Source organism: Prionailurus viverrinus, chromosome F1, assembly GCF_022837055.1.
Source record: "Prionailurus viverrinus isolate Anna chromosome F1, UM_Priviv_1.0, whole genome shotgun sequence".
NCBI classification, from domain to species: Eukaryota; Metazoa; Chordata; class Mammalia; order Carnivora; family Felidae; genus Prionailurus; species Prionailurus viverrinus.
Window position 1 is genome coordinate 59,724,810 of NC_062577.1, and position 22,107 is coordinate 59,746,916.

Consider the following 22,107-nt stretch of genomic DNA (forward strand, 5'->3'; position numbering starts at 1 on the left):
AAATTATGCAATACTTAGTAGTGGCGTTTTCTATTTTAAATAAGGACAGCAAACCAAAACCCCAAACAATCATTATATTGCCTCTAATTCCTCCCGACAGCTGCCTGTTCAACTTCTGACCTGTTTGTAAAAATCTGCACACCATCTACCAAAGGGATACACACATGATTGCAAACTTCTGTTCTAAGGACATTAAATAAATTATTTCTTTAAGATCATATGGCAGATCTATAATTAATTAAACCCACCATGATATTACGGGCAAAATAATTTAGCTTTTCTAAAAAGGTAAATGTAATTTGCCGATCCGGTATTTGGAAGAATGCTTTGCCCAAAATCAATTCCTTTAGTTTCTAGAGAATAGAAACTAGAGGTAATCTCATTTTAATTATATCTCTTTATTGCTAACAAAGGAATGATTTATGCAATTAAATTAACTGGCTAGGAAATTATTCTCAGCTGGGCTGTCCTAATTCTTTGCTTTCTGAATTGCAGGCTCTTACACTTTCCTATGTAGATTAATTTTCCTGATATGCAAACAATGCCTCCGTGTTCGTCTTTTCCTTTTTTTTTTTTTTTTAATTCAGAAGTCCCCTTTTCTTCTTGCCAACGACATGAGTAATATTTGTGGAGCTGCTGGGCTTTGACTAGTATTTTTTTTAATGTTAAAAAGATGAAAAAGACCTTTTCTTTCCAATCTCATTATTACAGAACAGAGCAAGGTTTGAGGGTTTTCTTATCTGTGGTACTGGAACAGCAGCAAAGACACGGAAAAAAATTGCAGAAATGTCAAAGGCTGCAAAATTTGAAAGTGGCTTCAGCAGCCCCAGAAGTGGCAAATTAGCAAATGCTTCTAGGACCGTCTTTCTTCAGAGCTTCCCCCTGTCCCTCCGGCCCCCACCCCCCCATCCTAGGGCCCCTCTGTCGGCCCCAATTATTTCCTACAAAGTTCAAGCAGGTAAATAGCACGCGATAAAAACCACCTGCCGAAAGTCCACATTCACGGAGTGGCCTCCGCGAACAGCACTGACCATGGTGCAGGGGGTCGTAGGCAGGCAAGCGTGGGTTACAAAGGAATTCAGACACTTTCTCCGTCCCTAAATAGGTGGTGACCCTGGAGGCAATTTTTGGTAGAGATGTTTATGAAATAAAATCTATTCCTGTATGGGTAGATTGAAGATAGAATGATGGCATTATTTGGGACCTACATTAAACCAGACTACTTTTTTTTTTGTTTTTAAACATTTATTTTTGAGAGACAGAAAGAGGCAGAGCACAAGCAGGGGAGGCGCAGAAAGAGAGAGGAAGACACAGACTCCGAAGCAGGCTCCAGGCTCCGAGCTGCCAGCACAGAGCCCGACGCGGGGCTCGAGCTCACAGACCGCAAGATCATGACCTGAGCCGAAGTCGGCCACAAAACCAACTGACCCAGGCGCCCCTAAATCAGACTACTTTTGAATATTCTGTATATTTTGTTATTGGCTCTTTTAAAATAGGAAGAGGTAAGGAGTTGCAACATATATAGGCTGGTGATGTTAAGAAAATGACAGAAGAGATACGGTGCACTTTTTCTTTTGAAGCCGTATGTGACAGTGGCATGCCTTCCAGTGCATTCACCTTTATCTACTGGACCAGGGCTCACAACCTTCCTCTGTAAAGATAACGGAGTCCAAGCTTGTCCTGCCGGCCACATGACAGGCGAGTAGGCTGAAAGGCAAGACGTTGGCATAAAGAAAGCAACTTTATTGGGAAAGCCATCAAAGCAGAAGATGGCAGACGATCGTTTTATCGTCCCAAAGAACAAGACTGGAGCCAAAGTCAGACACTTAACCGACTGAGCCATCCAGGGGCCCTCCCTGACCCTGGGTTTTTAAGGGGGTACAGAGTGTTAGTTCTGTGACTTTTCTGCTTACTGTTTACCAATAGAGATCCCTTGGCTACTTTAGGTCATAAACACTGCCTCAGTTCATGAAGACCTTATTAAAATCCAAAATACACTTCCTGACAAGTCTCTCCCCCATAGGTCCCCGTATACTGTCTGTTTACAGAGCTAGATCGTTGTGTTGGTCCTTTTTCTTTCCTTGTTTAGCATTTCCCCCCCGCTCCAGCTTGATAACCACTTTTAAAAAAAATATCTTTTTTAATGTTTATTTTTGAGAGAGAGAGACAGAGTGCAAGCAGGGGAGGGACAGAGAGAGAGAGAGAGAGAGAGAGAGAGAGAGAGGGAATCCGAAGCAGGCTCCAGGCTCTGAGCTGTCAGCACAGAGCCCGATGCGGCGCTCGAACTCACGAACCGTGAGATCGTGACCTGAGCCGAAGTTGGACACTCAACCAACTGAGCCACCCAGGTATCCCTATGTGTTCTCTTTTAAATTAGGTGACAGTATAGGGATGCTGTTATTATATTTCACAATGTAGTAGCCTTGTAGATTTCTGAAATATACCTTTCTTTTGGAACAACAGAAATGTCTTCACGTTCAATCCCTATGTAAAGATTTTGATTATTTAAGTGTTACAACCAAATATTTAACAAACTAAAGAGTCTGCTTGATATTCTGAATACGCAGAGTAGATTCAACTAGCTCTTGAGAAATGAAGCACATTATAGAGTTTTCATTATATTGGAACTAATGCTCACTACTGTGATTTGTATCAATTAAAACATAGCCTATTGTTTCAGGGTTTCTGGGCTGGGACCCCATGTCAGATGTTTATAATTCCTTAGGAAAAATTCTCTTATAACCAGAAAAAAAAAAATGGTCGCCTTCAGGAAAATAGAAAATGAGAAATATTTTTATCCATAAGAGTTAGGGAAAACTTCTCAGTGGGTACTCTAAGTCTGACCTGGATTCCTAACCCCCTTCCAATTAGAACAGGGCTGCCTCACCACACATGCCAATGATCTATTTAAAAGACTTCGAGGGGACATTTCTCGCGGGGTTGATGGAGGCAGAAAAGACTTAGTGGGCCTGCTAAGGAAAGTCAGCTCTTCGGGGCATGCTATATAACTGCCAAATCACGGGGACTAGGGTAGGATAGGCGGTCTTGAGTTTCAAAGAAAGAAAATATGTGTCAGTGAACCAAGACATATATGGGGCAAAAAGGCTGGTGGTAATCCCAGAGAGCCACAGAAGAAACAACGGTGGGAAAAGAACCGTATTTGTATTTCCTATAAGGGAACCCAGAAACCGTGCTCACCAGAATCTACAGAACTAAGTCGCTGGCATTGCCCCTGGCTTGTAGAGTTCATGCTTTGGGCTCCAAAATTCTGGAAACATGGCTAGTAAATATCTGACCGCTTTTGTTAAAAGTGACCAAAAAAGTCGGATCCTATTTGGAGGATTTTTTTTTTTTCCAAATAACTAAGATCTCGAATATTTTTATATTTTATTTTTTAATGAATTAATTTTTTGGTGTTTATTTATTTTTGAGAGAGAGACAGACAGAGCCCGAGCAGGGAAGGGGCAAAGAGAGAGAGAGACACACACAGAATTCAAAGCAGGCTCTGGGCTCTGAGCAGTCAGCACAGAGCCTGACACGGGGCTCGAACTCACAAACTGGGAGATCATGACCTGAGCTGAAGTCAGTTGCTTAACCAACTGAGCCACCCAGGCGCCCCTTTCTAAAAAATTTTTAACGTTTATTTATTTTTGAGAGAGAGAGGGAGACACAGAATCCGAGGCAGGCTCCAGGCTCCGAGCCATCAGCACAGAGCCCCACATGGGGCTCGAACTCACAAACCTCGAGATCATGACCTGAGCCAAAGTCAGACGCTTAACTGCCTAAGCCACCCAAGCGCTCATATTTTTATATTTCAAATTGCAGATATAGAGAAGTCACACAGAGTTCTAGAATACCACCAACCTTTTTGCTGTGTCATTGCATAGTTAAAAGTCACAGCCAGGGGGCGTAGCTCCGGCCCAAGTCCAAGGTTTGTACTTTTTCCCTTTCCAGGTACTGCACTTACAAAAGGGGGGCCCTGGGATGTGGTACAGGGGCTGAGGGGCTCTATGGCTGAGTGCGTGATGAGAGGGGTTTTTTTCCTCGAATGCCTAGATCCCACAGAGGGACAGGTGTGAGGGGCGAGGTGTACCCCTGGGCAGATGCTCTGTGGGGTATGAGAGCATGCGCTCTGGCCTTGCCCCCCTGCCCACCTTTCTGGGCAGTTGGAAAAAGAATCTTCACTCACAGGAACCCTGGTAGTTTCCCTTCGGGCCGGACTAGCTGTGCCACAAGAGTCGGCCCGGGTGACCTAACTGGTGACACAGCCACGGAGTACTAACGCCCGGATTGGAGCGAACGGGACAACTAACAACACGTGGACGGAGAGAAAGTCTAGGAGTTGACAAACGCCCAGGGATCCTTCTTGAGAGCAGGAATCACGCATTCACTTCTTTCAAGGCACTCGTATTAGACCCGGTATAACGTGGCCTCTTAGCAGATGTGGTTTGAGTTATCGAGTGAAGAAGAGGGGGAGGGGGGCGCCTGGGTGGCTCAGTCGGTTGGGCATCCGACTTCGGCTCAGGTCACGATCTCGCGGTCCGTGAGTGTGAGCCCCGCGTCGGGCTCTGGGCTGATGGCTCAGAGCCTGGAGCCTGCTTCCGATTCTGTGTCTCCCTCTCTCTCTGCCCCTTCCCCGTTCATGCTCTGTCTCTCTCTGTCCCAAAAATAAATAAAACGTTAAAAAAAAATTAAAAAAAAAAAAGAAGAGGGGGAGGGGGCCTAGGCTTTGTAAAAGTGAAGAAAGCCCAGCCAGGGGCAGGAGCGTGGGGCAAACAGGGCTTCATGTATAAGACATGTCTAGGGAGGCCACCCATCCTGGTTTGCCCAGAACGGAGTGGTTTCCGGAATGTGGGATGCGTGGCTCTAAAACTTCGACAATGGGGAGCCATTGGAAGGAGGAGAATTCATGGAAGAAACCAATGAGGGGCAACCCTATTATACCTTTGAATACAGTGAAGTTTCTTCACTCAGCTGTCCACCAAATATGACTTGGCTTCCATTATGTGCGAAGCTCTAAAGATTAAAAAACACAGTCTCTGGCTTCCAAAGAACTGATATATAAAGTTGCTTTGGTGATGTTAGACAACTTCGCCCTCCCCGGAAAAATGCAATTGAGTTTGGAGAACTTTTTAAGAGGGATTAACGTTCCCATGACATTTTTTTTCTTCGAATCTGGTCGAAAGGAAGGTTTTAAGCATCTCAGTCTTCTCTGAATCCTCTCTCCTTTGCCTGCTGATAGAGCTGAAGCAATACGTCAACACTGGTAGCGGGTGGTGGGAATCACAAGTACAGTAGGACCTGTTTTTCTGGTTAGATTCTATTTCTTTCGAACTGTAAAATCTCACCTTGCACGTGCCACAGCCATTTCCGTCGCCTCTATTTCTTGGACTTTACTAGTAATGACAGCTGTTTACGAAGAGTGCTAAGTCGTTCGCATTTATCATCTGATCTTAACCCTCACGGCAACCTTGTGAGGTAAAGACACTACGGTCCCTGATTCGCAAACGAGGAACCTTAGGCTGGGTGTCCCAGTTCACACGGCTGGTCAGCTGTAAACACGGGGTTTGAAGGTCTTTCCAAAACAGACATTTAAAAAAAAAAATTTTTTTTTCATTGGTTTATTTTTGAGAGACAGAGTGAGACAAAGCGTGAGCGGGGAAGGGGCAGAGAGAGAAGGAGACACAGAATCTCCCCAGCTCCCTCTCTATCAGCACAGAGCCCGACGCGGGGCTTGAACACACAAACCCGGAGATCATGACCTGAGCTGAAGTTGGACGCTTAACCGACTGAGCCATCCAGGCGCCCCAGGATCACCTCCTTTTTAGAAAAGCAAGGTATCAGGTCCCACCCAGAACCACTAAATGACTATTTTAACAAGAGAAGAGCTCTAGCTGACTTGCACGCATAAGGAGACCTGTAAAAAAAACCTCACCCGGCTGTGGGTGGCTGCCCCTTAAAGTAGTGATTCTGCCACTGGGACCCCGAGCCAGCAGCACCAGCTTCACCTGGGAACTTGATTGAAGTGCACGTTCTAGAGCCCCACCCGGCCCTACGGCCCTACGGAATCAGAAACGCTGGGGCAAAAAGCAGGTTGAGCCCTCCAGGTGATTCTGATCGACCTGGAGGTCTGAGAACCCTCCTGATATCATTCTTACACCTACGCTTAACCTGGAAAGAAGAGCCAGCAGCGACACCCTGTGGAGCCAAGGGAAGTCTGCACCTTTTCTACGCGTGCACCTGCTCCTTCTCCCTGGTAAGATAAGACTGTCATGACCTTTGTTCCCTGCTGATTTCTTTCCCTATGAACTATTTACTTTAGGGTCTTGCGCCCGTTGTGGTCAAGCAGACCAGATTCTTTAATTCAGCAAACACTTACTCATTCGGCACCAAGCAGATGTAAAGGATTGCAGTAGAGGTGGGGCAGAAGATAGAAAGCACATCAGATTGGTCCCCGGAGCGATCTACCAACGGTTATGTCTATAGCGGCACCCGCAGCCATTTGAATTATCTGCTATGTGGCAGGCACCGTGCTAATTGCTTTCCCAAACTCCCTCGGTCCTTATGTGCTAGACATGTAGTCATTACTCCCATTCTATGATAAAGTAATGTGAGGGCTAATTCTAACGCCGATGCTCTTAATCACGTAGCAACAGAAGGCCGTGGGGGAAGGGAAGGGGAAAAAAAAGTTTCAAACAGAAGAGGGAAGCAAACCTTAAGAGGCTTTTAAATACAGAGAACAAACTGAAGGTTGATGGGGGGTGGCGGGGGGAGAGGGGAAAATGGGTGATGGGCAGTGAGGAGGGCACGCGTGGGGATGAGCACTGGGTGTTGTATGTAAGCAACGAATTGTGGGAAATCTACTCCCGAAACCAAGAGCACACTGGATACACTGTATGTTAGCCAACCTGACAATAAGTTCTATTTAGAGAAAAAGTAAAAAATAAAAATAAATAAATAATTTTAACATAATAAAAAAAATTAAGAGGGAAACAAGAAATCGCAGAGCAAAGCTTCATAAAGCGATCCCCAAGGCTCCCTGTTATTAGAGTCGCTTAGTCACTTGTTTCAAGAGTAGATTCCCAGAGACGCACCAAATCAAGACATGTTTCACAAACGTGACACTCAGTCTGGGCACTACTGTGCTACACCATACTGCCTCCGTTGCGGCATTGACCTTCGAAGGGCCCTGGAGTTATCCTGAAATGGCGAATGGCAAAGATTCCTAAGCAGTGGGGGAAGCGATGACCAAGTTTGTATTTCAGGAAGATCTATGGGGAGGCAGTGTGAATGGATTAGAGGATGGTGACGATGTGAGGGACTGATGTGACCAGTAATCTTCTCGGAAAAAAAGAACGTCCCGGGGCGCCTGGGTGGCGCAGTCGGTTAAGTATCCGACTTCAGCCAGGTCACGATCTTGCGGTCCGTGAGTTCGAGCCCCGCGTCAGGCTCTGGGCTGATGGCTCGGAGCCTGGAGCCTGTTCCCGATTCTGTGTCTCCCTCTCTCTCTGCCCCTCCCCCGTTCATGCTCTGTCTCTCTCTGTCCCAAAAAAAATAAATAAAACGTTGAAAAAAAAAAATTAAAAAAAAAAAAAAAAAAAAAAGAACGTCCCTGAATTATCAATGCCAGTGCGATCTGGGTTTGTTTCCTAAGTGACTCGCTCATCGTCGTATGGGTATCTCAAATTCTTGTCTCAGGAAAAGTCGGTTTTAAGAGTTGCATGGAATCTGAGCTAGAATTCCAGAACCAAGCAGTAGGAGGATAACTCAGATAAAATAATCTTAAGGGGCCCCTGGGTGGCTCGGTCACTGGAGTGTCTGACTCTTGATTTAGGCTCAGTCCGTGATCCCAGGGGCCGTGGGATCGAGCCCCAAGTCAGGCTCTGCCCTGAACGTGGAGCCTGCCTGAGATTCTCTCTCTCTCTTTCTCTGTCCCTCTCCCCAGCTCACACGCTCTAATAAAAAAATATAAAATAATCTTAAAAAGATAATAAAACTGGGTCAGAAATTGGAGCTTTGGGATGAATTATCCATGTAGCGAAATTTTAAATAATTTTAAGTTACTGTTTAGAATCTATTTTGACTCTAAATAGATTGTCTCTCAGTTCTTTCTGACACTGGTTTTTGTTTTGCTTTTTTTTTTTTTTTTTCCAGTGGTTGCTATCACTTTAAATTTGTCTGCTTTCAAATCTGAAAACCAAGTTATTCTAGCATTGGTTATGCAAGTTGCGTTATGCCCCCTGGTGGCAATATGGGTAGGCAGAACAGAGTCCTGTTTTCAATCAAAGGGACAGAGCCAACTTAATTGAAGTAGGTGGCGGTCCCTGAATTTGAAATGGAATTTCATATAAAACTTTTCTGGTCTTACTAAAAATAGGAAACATCCCGCGAAGCTAAAATCAGATGTATTAAGTTTAGCCTGCAAGGTGCATATTTCAATTTCCCTTGCTTTGTCATAAAATGGATTAGCTCCTTGAAATATGTCAGTTGAATCTGAAATTAAATATTTGCTCTACATACAGCTGAGTGGCTGGATTCCTACAAGAGGGCTAGAGTCTAAATACATGCAGAACGTCCTTCAAGATCAGGCCGCAGTGAGTGTCACACACAATGCCATTTATTTCCTTCAGAGCACTAGTTTCCCCGCAAATAAACTTGAAAACGTTATGCCACTCAACATAAGTCATATATGTTCAAGAAGGCTTTGGGAAAAAACTTCGAATTTTGTACTGTATTCTTCAATGTTAACAGCCAAATACAGGTTATCATTTGGATTACACTGAGGGCTTCCTGAATGTGTGTGTTTGTTTGTTTTACCTGTTTGTGGGGGAGAGTAAAGCTCTCAAACTAGCGGAACATATGTTGGTGTTTGGTGTGAAAAAAGACCAAAGATATGGGGGCGTCTGGGTGGCTCAGTCAGTCAAGTGTCCAACTTCGGCTCAGGTCATGATCTCGTGGTTCATGGGTTCGGGCCCCGTGTCAGGCTGTGTGCTGACAGTTCAGAGCCTGGAACCTGCTTTGGATTCTGTGTCTCCCTCTCTCTCTGCTTCTCTCTCTCTCTCTCTCTCTCTCTCTCTCTCCAAATTAACAAAAAAATAAAAAATAAATCAAATAAAGGATGAGAGAAATAAGTTTCTTGCTGGATTTAGATAAACCTGGCCTCGATGGATACATTATTTGGTCACAGGAGGAAAAAATGGCAGTGCCTTAACTAAACATAAGTGACTACCAGGTGCTTAGCACGATGCTGCCCTAGAAAGTACTAGAGAGAACTGGGGGAGACACGGCCTCAAGAAACATTAAGTCTAGCAAGTGAAGACGTGTAAAAACTCACAATGATATAAATTAATGAAAATAATAACAGATATAAAGGAAAACCTGATATAAAGTTTAAAAGGGTGTATCAGCTGTAGTTTGGAAGAAGACTTGAAAAAGGAGTACTTTCCAGATGCACATACAAAGGAAACACATAAGCCAAGGGAGAAAACACGTGCAAACAGAAAGGTCGCGGAAGTGAGATGCGCCAAAAGGACACTCAGCCAGTTTGCTACCGCTCCAAGATAAAGTTGTGATGAGAAATGGCGAGAGACAAGGCCAGAGTCTGGATTAAGAAGGGTCTTAATAGAACTCATCGCATTTACTTTATCCTCCAAGTGAGGGGTCCCATGACCTTCTCATTCATGAAGCCCTTCGTCTTTCAGAGATTCTTTCGGTGTGCCCCTTGGCCAAACAAAACAAACCAGAACAAACCAAAACAAAACAAAAACAGGCCCATTAAGAAGTAGTTAGATTAGAACAACTTAAGGGGCATTTATGTCCTAACGATGTGTGCTTAGGAAAAATAACACAAAAACGGAAAGACTATTTTTATTGTGCTCTTAAATAACCACTTACTAAGTGGATACGCATGCCTGTTGGGCATTGTACACATTCCCGAAACTTGCTCTGGAAACTTGCAATCAGATTAGACCTCACTACCCTCATTTCTTATTCCATAATGATTTCCATGTGATACTTATTATCACAGCAAATGCCAGAAACCCACTTCATAAAGATGTATCATGGAAAGGAATGCAGGGTGATCTAACTTTGAAACTTTGGACTACCTTGGGCTAGTAGTTTCCATGGTGTCCAACAGGGAGCAACTATCGCTGTTTTCCTTTCCAAATCTCAACTATCCTGTGGTCCCCCCGTGGGGTCACCACAGCACCCTGGCACAGCTGGAAAATCCAAAAAGACTTTGCACAAATCACTGACATAATCTAACTTGCACGTTTAAAATGCCCTGATGCCTTTGTGAGGGTGGTGAGACCAGGATCCTGGTAAGATCATGGCAAACATCGGGTAGGAAATGAGGATGCAAATTGCACCACAGGTGAAGACGTGACAAGAGGCAGAGTGGGGTCCATCGAGCCACAGCTCTTGCAACTAAATGATATGAAGGAGTGAGGCGAGTGTCACAAGAGGGAAAGCAGAGGAGTTACTTTTCCAACACGGGCAGAGTGTAGTTAGTGATACTGTTTAGCAGAACATGTGTTGACTATTTCGATAATCGTGCTTGAATCTAATTGGTTGCCCTGGCAATCCTGCATTTTATTTCATGCACGGAAAACATCATTTTGAGAGGGCCCATTAAGCTCCACCAGAATGCCAAAAGATTAAAACCATCTACTGACTATTGGATATACAAGTGCGAAATTCAGGAGAAACAGGAAAAATGTAATTAAACGTACATAGTGCATGTAAAAGTTGCACAGATGTTTTTAGCTTGTGGTGGAAGCTATGGGTGTAGATACAAGTTTTCAAGGAAAAGTAAGGGGTTGAAGATCAAGGGCAGAAGCCTAGAACACAAACACTTCAGAGGTAAACGTTGAAAGTGGCCTCCAGGGGAAAAACATTTAAAGGGACAGGGAGTGAAGAGAACCAAGAAAGTGGTGCTATGGAGACAAAGAGAAAAAAGTATTGGGCAGGTGGAATGTAAGAAAGATAGAGATTTGAACAAGTATCCAGGGAACTTTGATATTAGTAATGTTTTGGTGATCTTAGAAAGTCCAATAAATTAGCATGGATAGAAGGAACAACGTCATGAAGGGCAGAGAATGAAGCAGATTCACATGGATAGGATTACGGTCTCCTAGAAATCCGGTTCTTTTTGAAGATTAATTAACCAGTTACGATAACTGTTACTAGTTTCGGGTGTACCATATCGTGATTTGGCAATTCTATCCATGACTCAGTGTTCATCATGGTAAGTGTGCCCTTGATCCCCCTCCCCTCACCCTCTCCCCATTGGTGACAAGCAGTTTGCTCTCTGTATTCCAGGGTCTGTTTATCATTTTTCCCTTTTTTTTGTTTCTCAAATTCCGCATGAGTGAAATCATATAATACGTCTAATTTCACTTAGCATTATACTCTCTAGGTCCATCCATGTTGTTGCAAATGGCAAGATCTCATTCTTTTTTATGGCTGAGTAATATTCTGAAACACACACACACACACACACACACACACACACACACACACACCTTGTGTCCATTCATCTATCGATGGACACTTGGGTTGCTTCTCTATCTTGGCCTTTCTAAATGATGCTGCCATAGACATAGGGGCCCACGTGGCTCCCTGAATTAGTGTTTCCAATACCCAGTAGTGGAATTACTGCGACATATTCTATTTTATTTTTCATTTTGTGAGGAACCTCCATACCGTTTTCCACAGTGGCTGCACCAATTTACATTCCCGCCAACAGTGCATGAGGGTTCCTTTTTCTCAACACCCTTGCCAACGCTTCTTCCCTCTCTTTTTTATTTTAGCCATTCTGACCAGTGTAAGGTGGTATCTTGGTTGGGGGTAGGGGTGGGGGACAACAGCTTAAAGGTGGAGATAGGTCCAGGGGGTTAAACTTTTAAATATAAAAAGAAAGAGAGGGGCGCCTGGGTAGCTCAGTGGGTTGAGTGTCCGACTTCGGCTCAGGTCATGATCTCACAGCTCATGGGTTCTAGTCCCACATCGGGCTCTGTGCTGACAGCTCAGAGCCTGGAGCCTGCTTCGGACTCTGTGTCTCCCTCTCTCTCTGCTCTTCCCCCACTTGTGCTCTCTCTCAATAATAAATAAACATAAAAAAAAATTGTTTAGGGTGCCTGGGTGGCCCAGTCGGTTAAGCGTCCGACTTCAGCTCAGGCCATGATCTCACAGTTCCTGAGTTCGAACCCCATGTCAGGCTCTGGGCTGACAACTCAGAGCCTGGAACCTGCTTCGGATTCTGTGTCTCCCTCTCTGCACCTCCTCTGCTCCCACGCTGTCTCTCTCTCTCTCAAAAAAATTTTTTTAATAAAATAAAATAAAAAGAGACATGGTCATGTTTACACCTGTTACCTAGCCTCATAAACAGACCTTTTAAAGGCTTAAAATTCTAACTATTTAAAAAGAAGCAAGAAAGGAACAGCGCAATAGTTCAGCCTTAGCCCAACTATCCCTCCCTGGACACCTAGATTTTTCCAGGGCCTCCATTCCAGGGCTTTCCCTCTCACTGAAAGGCTGGTCTCTACCTGCACTCATATTTTGTTATCTCTGACAGAGACAGAAATACCCGGACTTCCCATGACTCCAGATGCTAACGTGGAATACGTGTTGATATCTACCACGGCACTCTTCTAGGCACTTGGCGCATTTTACCTCATTTTCCTCATAAAGATGTCGTGGCGCCGTGAACATGAATAAAAGGAAACCTCACCACAGGGGGGTCTGGAGGCTAGAAGGGGGAGCCCTACCTCTCAACATCGATCACTGGAAGAACGCCAGCTGCAGATCCCAACAAAAGAATCGTCCACAGTAAGGAACCGTCATCCAACAGGGAGCGATGAGCTCTGCATCTCCTACCGGGAAGGGACCACGCTGGCAACTCAGCCGACGAGAAACCATCATCGCCTTCAACTCTCACTTTTCTCCAACGGACCTGGGATCAAACGACCCCTCCCGACATCCATCTTTGCCGGAGACAGCGTTCCTCTCGTTTGCCGGACCCTCCTGTGGTCCCGCCGTTGCCCGCGCGACCTGAACTGCAATTCTCTGCTATTACTGAATAATCCCATTTTTGCTGGTGGAAAAACTGACAGTCTATTTTTAAGTGAAGCATCAGTGAAGAACCGGACCGCCACACTCAAACCTTCTCTCGCAAGTAATCACGCTAGAAAGTGGTACAGCACACACGTTCGGCACTCCAGTACCAGACAGAGCCCGGTTCAAATCTTGGCTCACCCGTTCCGCCTCTCGGGACCCACGGAGCAGTAACAGAAATACGTACGCGCGTTGCCCAAGTGAGCAGCGAACAAGACCCGGACCACGCTGCTCAGGGATACCGCACCTCCTGATGTCCACAAAGCAAGCAAAGGCAGCAGAAGGCAACGGGAAGATTTTGCATTCCAGTGCACCCAGTTTTGTCTTATTCCAACTACTGACAACCAGGGGCAGAGGAGACGCATGAACAGCTGCACAGGTTATTTTAATTGTAAGTTAATGAAAGCCTACATTACGCGTATTCTCTTACAAAATAACAACCTATAAGAGCCCGTGAAAACGGCTGAGCCAACATTACGTGCTGCTTCCGATACTTCCAAGAACTTCAACCGAACTGTCCTCTTTCGCAATGTAAAAGGAAGGCGGCTAGCTGCTTGCGGAAAGACAAGTGCCTGCGTTAATCAAGCCGACGTTCTGAACATGTTCTTCTTCAGTTCAGCCGTTTTCTCCTCGATTTTAGCACCACAGTCCTCTGCTGCCTTTTCAATGCCTTCATGGTACTTCTCCAAAGCAGCTTTCAAACTCAGAAAGATTTCCTAGGTGGAAAATGAACTGGAGTAAGGATTATCCCATGCATCAAGCTAACCTGATAATGAGTGGCAAGAACTCTCACCATCTCGTTAATATGCATTAGTCGTATTTTAAAGCCCCAACGATCGTACGTGCACACGCACGCACACGTGTACCGACTCGTTTTAAAAATTCCTTCTGCAAGCTGGGCAGACACATCGAAAAAGTCCGCTACTCAGAAGAAAGCGGAGATGTGCACAACAATGCCTTGGATTCCACGATGTCAAGAACGTATTTCTAATTGTCAAGGAAGAGTTCCTACTTTGGAGCTTTTCATCTGTACCAGGCAAGTACCTGGGTTACTGACTGTATACACCACTACACCCTGTGCATCTGGCCCCGATCACCACTAAAAAGCTGTGTACGCAGGTCTAAGAAGTAATCGGGAGGACTGGAAAATACATGGTACAGCCGCTTTAATAAAGCCATCAGGTAATTCTAATAAGCAATAATGAGTTCTCATAGAAACGTATGGGGATGGGCTAAGAATTCAGAAAACCACGAGAGAACAATTTTTATAGATGGAATAAAATAAAAGAAGCCAGTTGGCCTCCATGCATTCTCTTCTCTCTCGTACTTTACATAGTATGATTTTGACCTTCATATTATTCCTTCTTCTTGAACAAAACAATTCTCAAACCTCGGTACAAGAAAAAGTGGCATTCTGAAAGTTTATAGTTTCATCACTGAAATAAAATAGCAGACAGCAGTCCTTTTCCGATGGGAAGAAAAAGCAGTAAATGGGTGTGACGGGGATAATGTTCTTAATTTTAATCGTCCCTCCCATTAACTTTTTCTTAAACCTATACTTTGTCTACTACTGACCTTAGGGGTTTTTTGTTTGTTTTAAAACGTTTATTTGTTTTAAGAGAAACAGAGAGAGTGCACGTGCGAGCGATGGAGGAGCAGAGACAGAGGGAGAGAGAGAATCCCAAGCAGGCTCTGCACTAAGCAAGGACCGTGGACCGTGGAGCCCGACGCGGGGCTCAATCCCAGGACCCTGAGATCACCACCCGAGCCGCTATGGAGAGTCGGATGCTTAGCCAACTGAGCCACCCGGGTGCCCCACTACTTACCTAAGCTTAAGTTTTAGTGTAGATACCACCTGATTTTGAACAAACTATATAGATTATAATTTAATATATTGCAGTTCACAGTGTTTCCAAAAAGAACAAAACTATTTCCAGACTCTGACATCTATGCAAGTGTGAGCACTCCTGCTCAAGATTCCGTGAATATAAATAGATGCTTAAGGCTAAACACTTCCCCAAATCCAAACACAGATAGTTATTAAATCCTAGTACAAAGATAGAAGAGTCTTATTTAGATTTCTAAGATCTAATTGGGCATCAAATTACTACAACTATGGGATGTGAATCATTAAGAAAATAAATCAAACATTTTTGAAAGCTTTATTTCTTAAGTCTTAAAGGAAAAACAAGGTGAATTAGTTGCTAGCTTGTGTAAACACCATTTTAAAAAACTCAGCACATTCAGCAGCCATAGATCAATTTACCTTCCCAGTTCCATAGGAATGTACATTTATTCTTACTAAAAAGGAAGCTGAATAAATTTGGTAGTAAGGCAGTACTCGTGAGAAACTATTAAAACTAAGTGTTTAAATAAAGACACGCAATCTAAATATCTGAACCCACCACTTCAACACCCCCAAGCCCCCTCCTTCTGAGAACAGACAGACTCTCACGGAGGAACCAAAGCCCACGGATGGAGCCACCGTAAATGAGTGACGCATCAAAGCCCATTCCAGGGCACAGCAACAGAAGCAAGCCGACCCTCATGGCCCTCACAGGACGTTAATGACAAGAAATCACAGCCCAAACAAATGCAGTTTTAGTTTCCAATTAAATTCCGTATCCAGGGGCACCTGGGTGGCTCAGTCGGGCAAGTATCCAACTTCGGCTCAGGTCACGATCTCGCGGTTTGCGAGCTGGGGCCCCGCGTCAGGCTCTGTGCTGTCAGTGCAGGGCCCACTTTGGATCCCCCGTCTCCGTCTCTCTGCCTCTCCTCTGCTCGTGCACGCACGCACGCACGCTTGCTCTCTCTGTCTCTCTCTCAAAAATACACAGACATTTAAAATAAAAGTCCTAGAAGGCAGGGATCATGCCTTCCTTAGTCACAACTTATTCCAAGACAGGTGTAGCACCTGGCACCCAGCAGGTGCACAGGCCATTTGGAGAACGAGTGCCTGGATGAATAAAGTACAGAAAAAACAGGGAGCTCCTGTTTTCACCAGGGAAGTGTAACAACAGTGATATTCAGCAGGACGAATCTGGCAGCACTTAGGGCAGATCTGATGTAGAGAAGCGTAAGTCAAGGAAGAAACTTAGCAGGTTTTTGGTACAATCCACGAGCATCACAGAATTTCGGGACAGAAAAGGGTGGTTATGAACAGTGCTACTGACTTTTAAAAAAATCCTAACATTAACTTGGTGACTGGACACCAGGATTACCTAAACAAAGTCCAAAGTTTCAACTCTTTGTGATAGAAAGTGATGATGCCATCACATGAAGACATTGGGGAGAAATGGAGTAAAAGGGAAAGAGAGAAAGGGCAGAGGCGAAAGGAAAAGTGAGGAGGAGGAAGGCTGCTGGAAGATGCCGGACGTCATCTGGATGTCACTCTGAAAATGTTATTTTTGTCGAGGTGGGCAAGCCCACGGAAAATATCCGGCAGGCAGTTACGAAAAAGAGCACAGTTGAGGTCACTGGACGGAACAGGAAGCCCGTGAGAAAATCCGTCCAGATAAAGGTGGTAACTGAAGGCAGAAGAGGTAGGTATCTCTGGGAAAGGATATTGAAGGAAAAAAGGAATGTGAAGATCATTAGGGTCCCAGAGAATCGCACACAGCATAACTGGGCGACCGCAGTGCATCTCTTCCTTTCCACGGAGGGTGCTTGTGAAAGAAGCTAAAGGAGCTCTTTGGCAAAATGCATCGTGATTTGCCAAGGATTTAGACGACCCCATCCTGTTCAGAACCAACGGATAGCACAGTGCAGACCGGGTGAAGGTTAGAACCACCAGGCACCTTCAACGACTATCTCCGAAGTTTTGATCAGAGGTTCTCTGCCAGTCTGAAGGAAGAAAAACTTAACGCAGCAAAGGGCACAATTCTGGTCAACATTCTCATTCTGGAGAAAAAGGCATGTTGGTCAAGTGTGCGGTGACAGCTAAGCCACAAAAAACAGTTAATGTGACTGATACAAAGATTTCAAACGACCTTGATCCTTTGAAATCCACACTGAAGGAAATAAATGAAGCCTTGAAAAAATAGTAATAAAATTCTAAATGAAAAGTTCCAAGAAATGGCTGCATTAAAGTACGGTGAGACATTTTAACTAAGCAGAACTACATGTGGAAACGATAGGGGTCATTTAATTGATCACCAGCTCAATATGAGCCAAGGGCAAGCTGTTGCTCTAAAAATCCAAGCCAGGATCACACTTCATTAACAGGAACGCCGTGCTCGGGGGCTGGCCACACCATTATTTGGAAGGCTATGTTTAGAACCAGGTCCTACATTTTAAACAGAATAATGACAAGCAGGAAACAGGGCGGAGTGGGGGGGGAGAGACAGTAAACAGGATAGTAATGAATCTGAAAATTAAGCTATATAAAGAGTGGCTGGAAAACTGGGGCTCATTAACCCAGATGAGAAGGCTGAAGGAACCCATGATCATTATCCTCAAATGTCTGCAGTGATATTAAGCAGAGGAGGATACAGATTTGTTCCAGAGAGATCTTGGTTCACTAGACTACAGAGATTATATTCTAAACTAAAAACGACAAGTAACATTTTAACAACCAAAGCTGTCCTGGTAAAACAGCTTGGGTGGTTATGGGCTCTGTGATACTGAAAACAATGAAGCGGAACCTATCAGTGGTTCTCAAAAGCCACAATAAAAAATTCCAGTCCGTGGACCCCGTTGCTGAGGATTCTAATTCAGGACATCTGGGTGGGGGGTTGTGTTTGAATTCTAATACAGAGCCAGTTTTAGCAAATTCATGCTAGAGGACCATCCAAGTTTACAAATATTCATGAAAAGCACACTACATAGAAGGCACCCGCCTAGGCACGGTTTCACGTACAATGATAAAAAACACATAATTGCTGCGGTCGAGAAACTTGAAATGTTACTGGCCAGACATCTCTGCATTGCACACAGTAACATAAGGCAAGCAGGGCTGAGGGGCAGGAAGTCTTCCCACAGCAACTGCTTCACTAACCGTGCTTGACCCTGTGATAACAAGTAAATATTAATTGATTGAGTGATCTGGTTAAGAAGGAGGATTAAGGATCTCCCCTAATATCTTTGTAAGCCACATTTTAGAGATGAACAGAGGGACAAAGGCTGAGTCTTGGTGCGTATCCAGGTAAGAGGCAGGAAAAAGAGAAGCCACTGAAAAGTAGAAAGGAAAGGGAAGGGCAGAAAAAGTCAGGGCAGTGCACCGGGCAGACAGGCACAGGGAAACACAGCCCTTTTCCTTTCCTTTCTTGCTTCCTTCCCTCCGCAGTGGCCTCAAGACAGCCTTCAGTGTATGCACATGCACACCGACAAGTGGCCGTGCAACAACCTCTTTCAAGGAGATAACAGTCCCGAGAACAGGTGAGGGGCGTGTCTGCAGTGGCTTTTAGCATTCTGACTCCTTGCAAACTGGATGTGGATGGTGGAAGGTAGTGACGGCAAGTATTTAAACATTTTTCAGCTTTCAGGTTTTAGGAAACCTTGATCCAATATGGCAATATAGGTAAGGTGAAGAAGAAAAAAAAAAAAAAAAGAGGTCATGGGATTTTACGTGATAAAGGGCTGTTTTCAGTGATTTCTGGTAGCAGTTTGGGCCAGTCTTGAGGATATAGGTCAAACTTCAAAAGTGAAGAGTAAATGACGGGCTCCTGGGTGGCTCAGTCGGTTGAGCATCCGACTTCAGCTCAGGTCATGATCTCGCGGTTCACGAGTTGAAGCCCCACGTCGGGGTCTCTGCTGACAGCTCGGAGCCTGGAGCCCGCCTCGGATTCTGTGTCTCCTTCTCTCCCTGCCCCTCCCCCTGCTTGTGCTCTTTCTCTCTCAAAAATAAAAAAAAACATTAAAAAAAAAAAAAGATTAAGAGAAAGTGAGCTCTAATAAACACATCAGAATAGATTACTTCTTTGAGACATCAGCAGTTAAGGAAAGGACAGAAGGTAAACACTTTACGTTTGGCACCACACTGACATTTTGGAAGACACAAACGTGGAAGTCAAGATGTCTGTCCTCATTAAACTTGGAACTATGTACGAAATAAAATAAATACACTGAAACAAGCAAAGAATAAAACCAGTAAGTAACTTTCAGGAATTGTGATAAAGATACCATTAAAAGTCTCCTCACACAGGGACTAACCTAAGCTATTTCGTTTCACGTAACAACTCAAACACACTGAACACTGATGATAAATCATTTGGAGTGAAACTTTTTAGAGGACATTACTTACAATCATTATGCAAGTTTACTTATCAAAAAACGGTCAGAGCCCTTCAGGAGCACCTGCTCTTACTGTAGTCAGGCCAGGGGGAAAGACCAGTGAAGAAAAGGTATGAAGGAGACAAACACACACACACAGGTAAATGGAGACAGAACCCAAGGACGTAGGAGGTCAAGTTCTGCTTCAGAGAACGGACAGACCCTGACGATGAGGGTGACGGAACCGCCACTGTGATCTGGTAGACGATGTGAAATTCACTTGTGAACACACACTCACCTGGGACTTCAGTCTCTCCCTTTCAGTGGCATCTTTCAGTTGCTGAATTCCCAATTTAATCTTCTGGATTTCTTGATTAATTGTGGTTACTCGCTCATAGACAGCGCCTCTTTTTTCTTGAACTTTATTGCAATCTCTAAAGGAAAACAGAGACAGCTAAATTTTAATTCCACTCAAGCCTCAGAAAAGGAAAACATTAACTCTAATACCGACTCCGAAGTGATCGCATCGATTTGTTTGACAAACCTAAACCCTTCTCAAGACAAAAAAAAAAAAAAGCAAATGGATGCAAGCTCCGTGTGGTGCAGCCCCCGGGGGCTATCATTCAAAGCGGAGACTTGAAGTCACACTCCCCCAGGTGTCTTCACTCCTGTACTACGGGTGGGGATGTGAATCAGGACAACTCTTCTGCAAGGCGGATTGGCCACAAATACAAAATCCACCGGTTCTGCCCTTTTTCTTCATCCGCATGAGGAAGAACAAAGGAAATCTTCACCATATACAGGCTGAAACATGGATCTTATGGGCATACGTGCGGTGCGTACTCTAAAAATACAGTCTCTGGGGCGCCTGGGTGGCTGAGTCAGTTAAGTGTCTGACTTGGGCTCAGGTCATGATCTTGTGGTTCATGGGTTGGGGCCCCGCGTCGGGCTCTATGCTGACAGCTCGGAGCCTGGAACCTGCTTTGGATTCTGTGTCTCCGTCTCTCTCTGCCCCTCCCTGGCTCACACTCTGTCTCTCTTGCTCTCAAAAATAAATAAATATTAAACAAACAAACAAACAAACAAACAAAAGGTAACTGACAGGAAGCACACTGGCTAACAACAATAACATGCTTACTGAAGTATTAATTCTTACTAGATTAAAAAATGGGGGGGGGGGGGCAACCTTTTCTCAAAACAAAACATGGATGCTGTAACGCCATAGCCCAGCTGGACCGTAAGACGGGCCAGGCGGTTCATCTTCCGAGAGGGCACGGAAATGAGCAGAGATACCAGAGGCCCCTCTGGAGAACCAGGCAAAGGAAACACTAGTGTGATGTACGGAAAAGGAAAAACCGAGGACCTACAACATCTCTCCATCCACACACAGCATTAGGAGATTCATAATGAATTCATCTCTGGTCACTCAAAGGCGGGACCCCTCTTTGAGATTACAGGAGCTTTGGAATCTTAGGGAGGTGACAACATGCTAGCTTTCCCCGCTTATTTTCTCTAACACATTGAAGTGACAATGACTCCATACTCAATCACCGTGCGTTTGTACTGCTTGACGTCCTCGTGCTTCTTATTTATTTTGAATTGTGCTGTGGCAAGTTTTTCCTTCTTCCCAATCATCAGTCTTTTGAAGGAATTTTCTTCAGTCTTCAGTTTCTTCAGTTCTGACTCATCACTCTCAATTTGGTCCTCCAAGTTCAGGCTCTGCGTTTTACCACAAGGACGTAAAGTCAATACAACCCATTAGGATTTACAAACAAGAGGAATGTCTATTTCTTGGATGAGCTCTACAAAGATACAGTTGGAAGATGAGAAAAACCCAGACCGTCCGGAGGGCACGGGAAGGCGCCGGGGACCCTGGGAAAGGACGTGACACCCGGCGAGGGGTCCGTACGGGGTCGCTCATCAGTGAGGATGAGGACAGAGCCGTGTGCTAGGAGGACCGGCCGAGAGGCTGTGCCGAGGGCACTGGGCCTGAGCTAAGGTAGGAGGAACAAGGAGAAAGGGGAAGTGCAAGGAACTGTTACAGCAGGTGCACCTCAATCTTTTCTTGCTGACTCCAGACGGCAGATAAGGGAGTACGTGCTTGGGAAAGATTACCCCAGGCAACCTCACCTTCTACCCCTCTCTTCCCTCAAAGAAGAAGTCCTTTGTCAAATGCAAAGTCAGTGATCCTGGGGACAGTCTGGATTACTATGATAGAGTGAAGATGTGAAAAAGGATTTTCAAGCTTCCAGCCTGAGAAACTTAAGTAACATTAGTATACCTCTGGAGCCCCAGAGCAGGGCCTACACTGTAAACCTAAATCTCCTTATAGACCCCAGGGATGGCGCATTTGCAACTGTTGGTACAGGTTTAAAATTCCATTACTGTTTTCCCCAAAATACACATGGCAATATGCCATGTTACTTAATTTATTATTCATCTCATCTGAAAGTTTAACATAGGCCTTCCCACCACTGTGTGCAACAAGAAAACTTTTGGGGCGCCTGGGTGGCTCCGTCGGGTAAGCATCCAACTCAATCTCGGCTCAGATCATGATCTCACGGTGCGGGAGATCGAGCCCCATGTTAGGCTCTGTGCTGACAGCTCAGAATCTGCTTGGGATTCTCTGTCTCCCTCTCTCTGCCCCTCCCCGACTCGTTCTTTCTCTCTCTCTCTCAAAAATAAAATAAGGTAAGTATTTAAAAACAAAAAAAGAAGAAGAATGTTTCGTTGCCCAGCATACACTGCCACATCTATTATTCTCTAGAATGACCTTGCTTT

The 22,107-nt window shown here is 44.8% G+C and overlaps 1 protein-coding gene across 2 annotated transcripts in view; it reads right to left on the reverse strand.

Moving 5' to 3' along the window:
- Positions 1–13,482: 13,482 nt before the first annotated feature.
- NUF2 (NUF2 component of NDC80 kinetochore complex) overlaps positions 13,483–22,107 on the reverse strand; it is a 29,774-nt gene continuing 21,149 nt past the window's right edge. For both annotated transcript variants that reach the window (XM_047841038.1, XM_047841037.1), the window contains 3 exons: positions 20,870–21,045; positions 19,625–19,760; positions 13,483–13,832 (listed from right to left, as the gene is read on the reverse strand). In XM_047841038.1, coding sequence (XP_047696994.1) covers positions 13,698–13,832; positions 19,625–19,760; positions 20,870–21,045 — 447 coding nt within the window. In that variant the 3' untranslated portion in view covers positions 13,483–13,697. The remainder of the gene's footprint in view (positions 13,833–19,624; positions 19,761–20,869; positions 21,046–22,107) is intronic.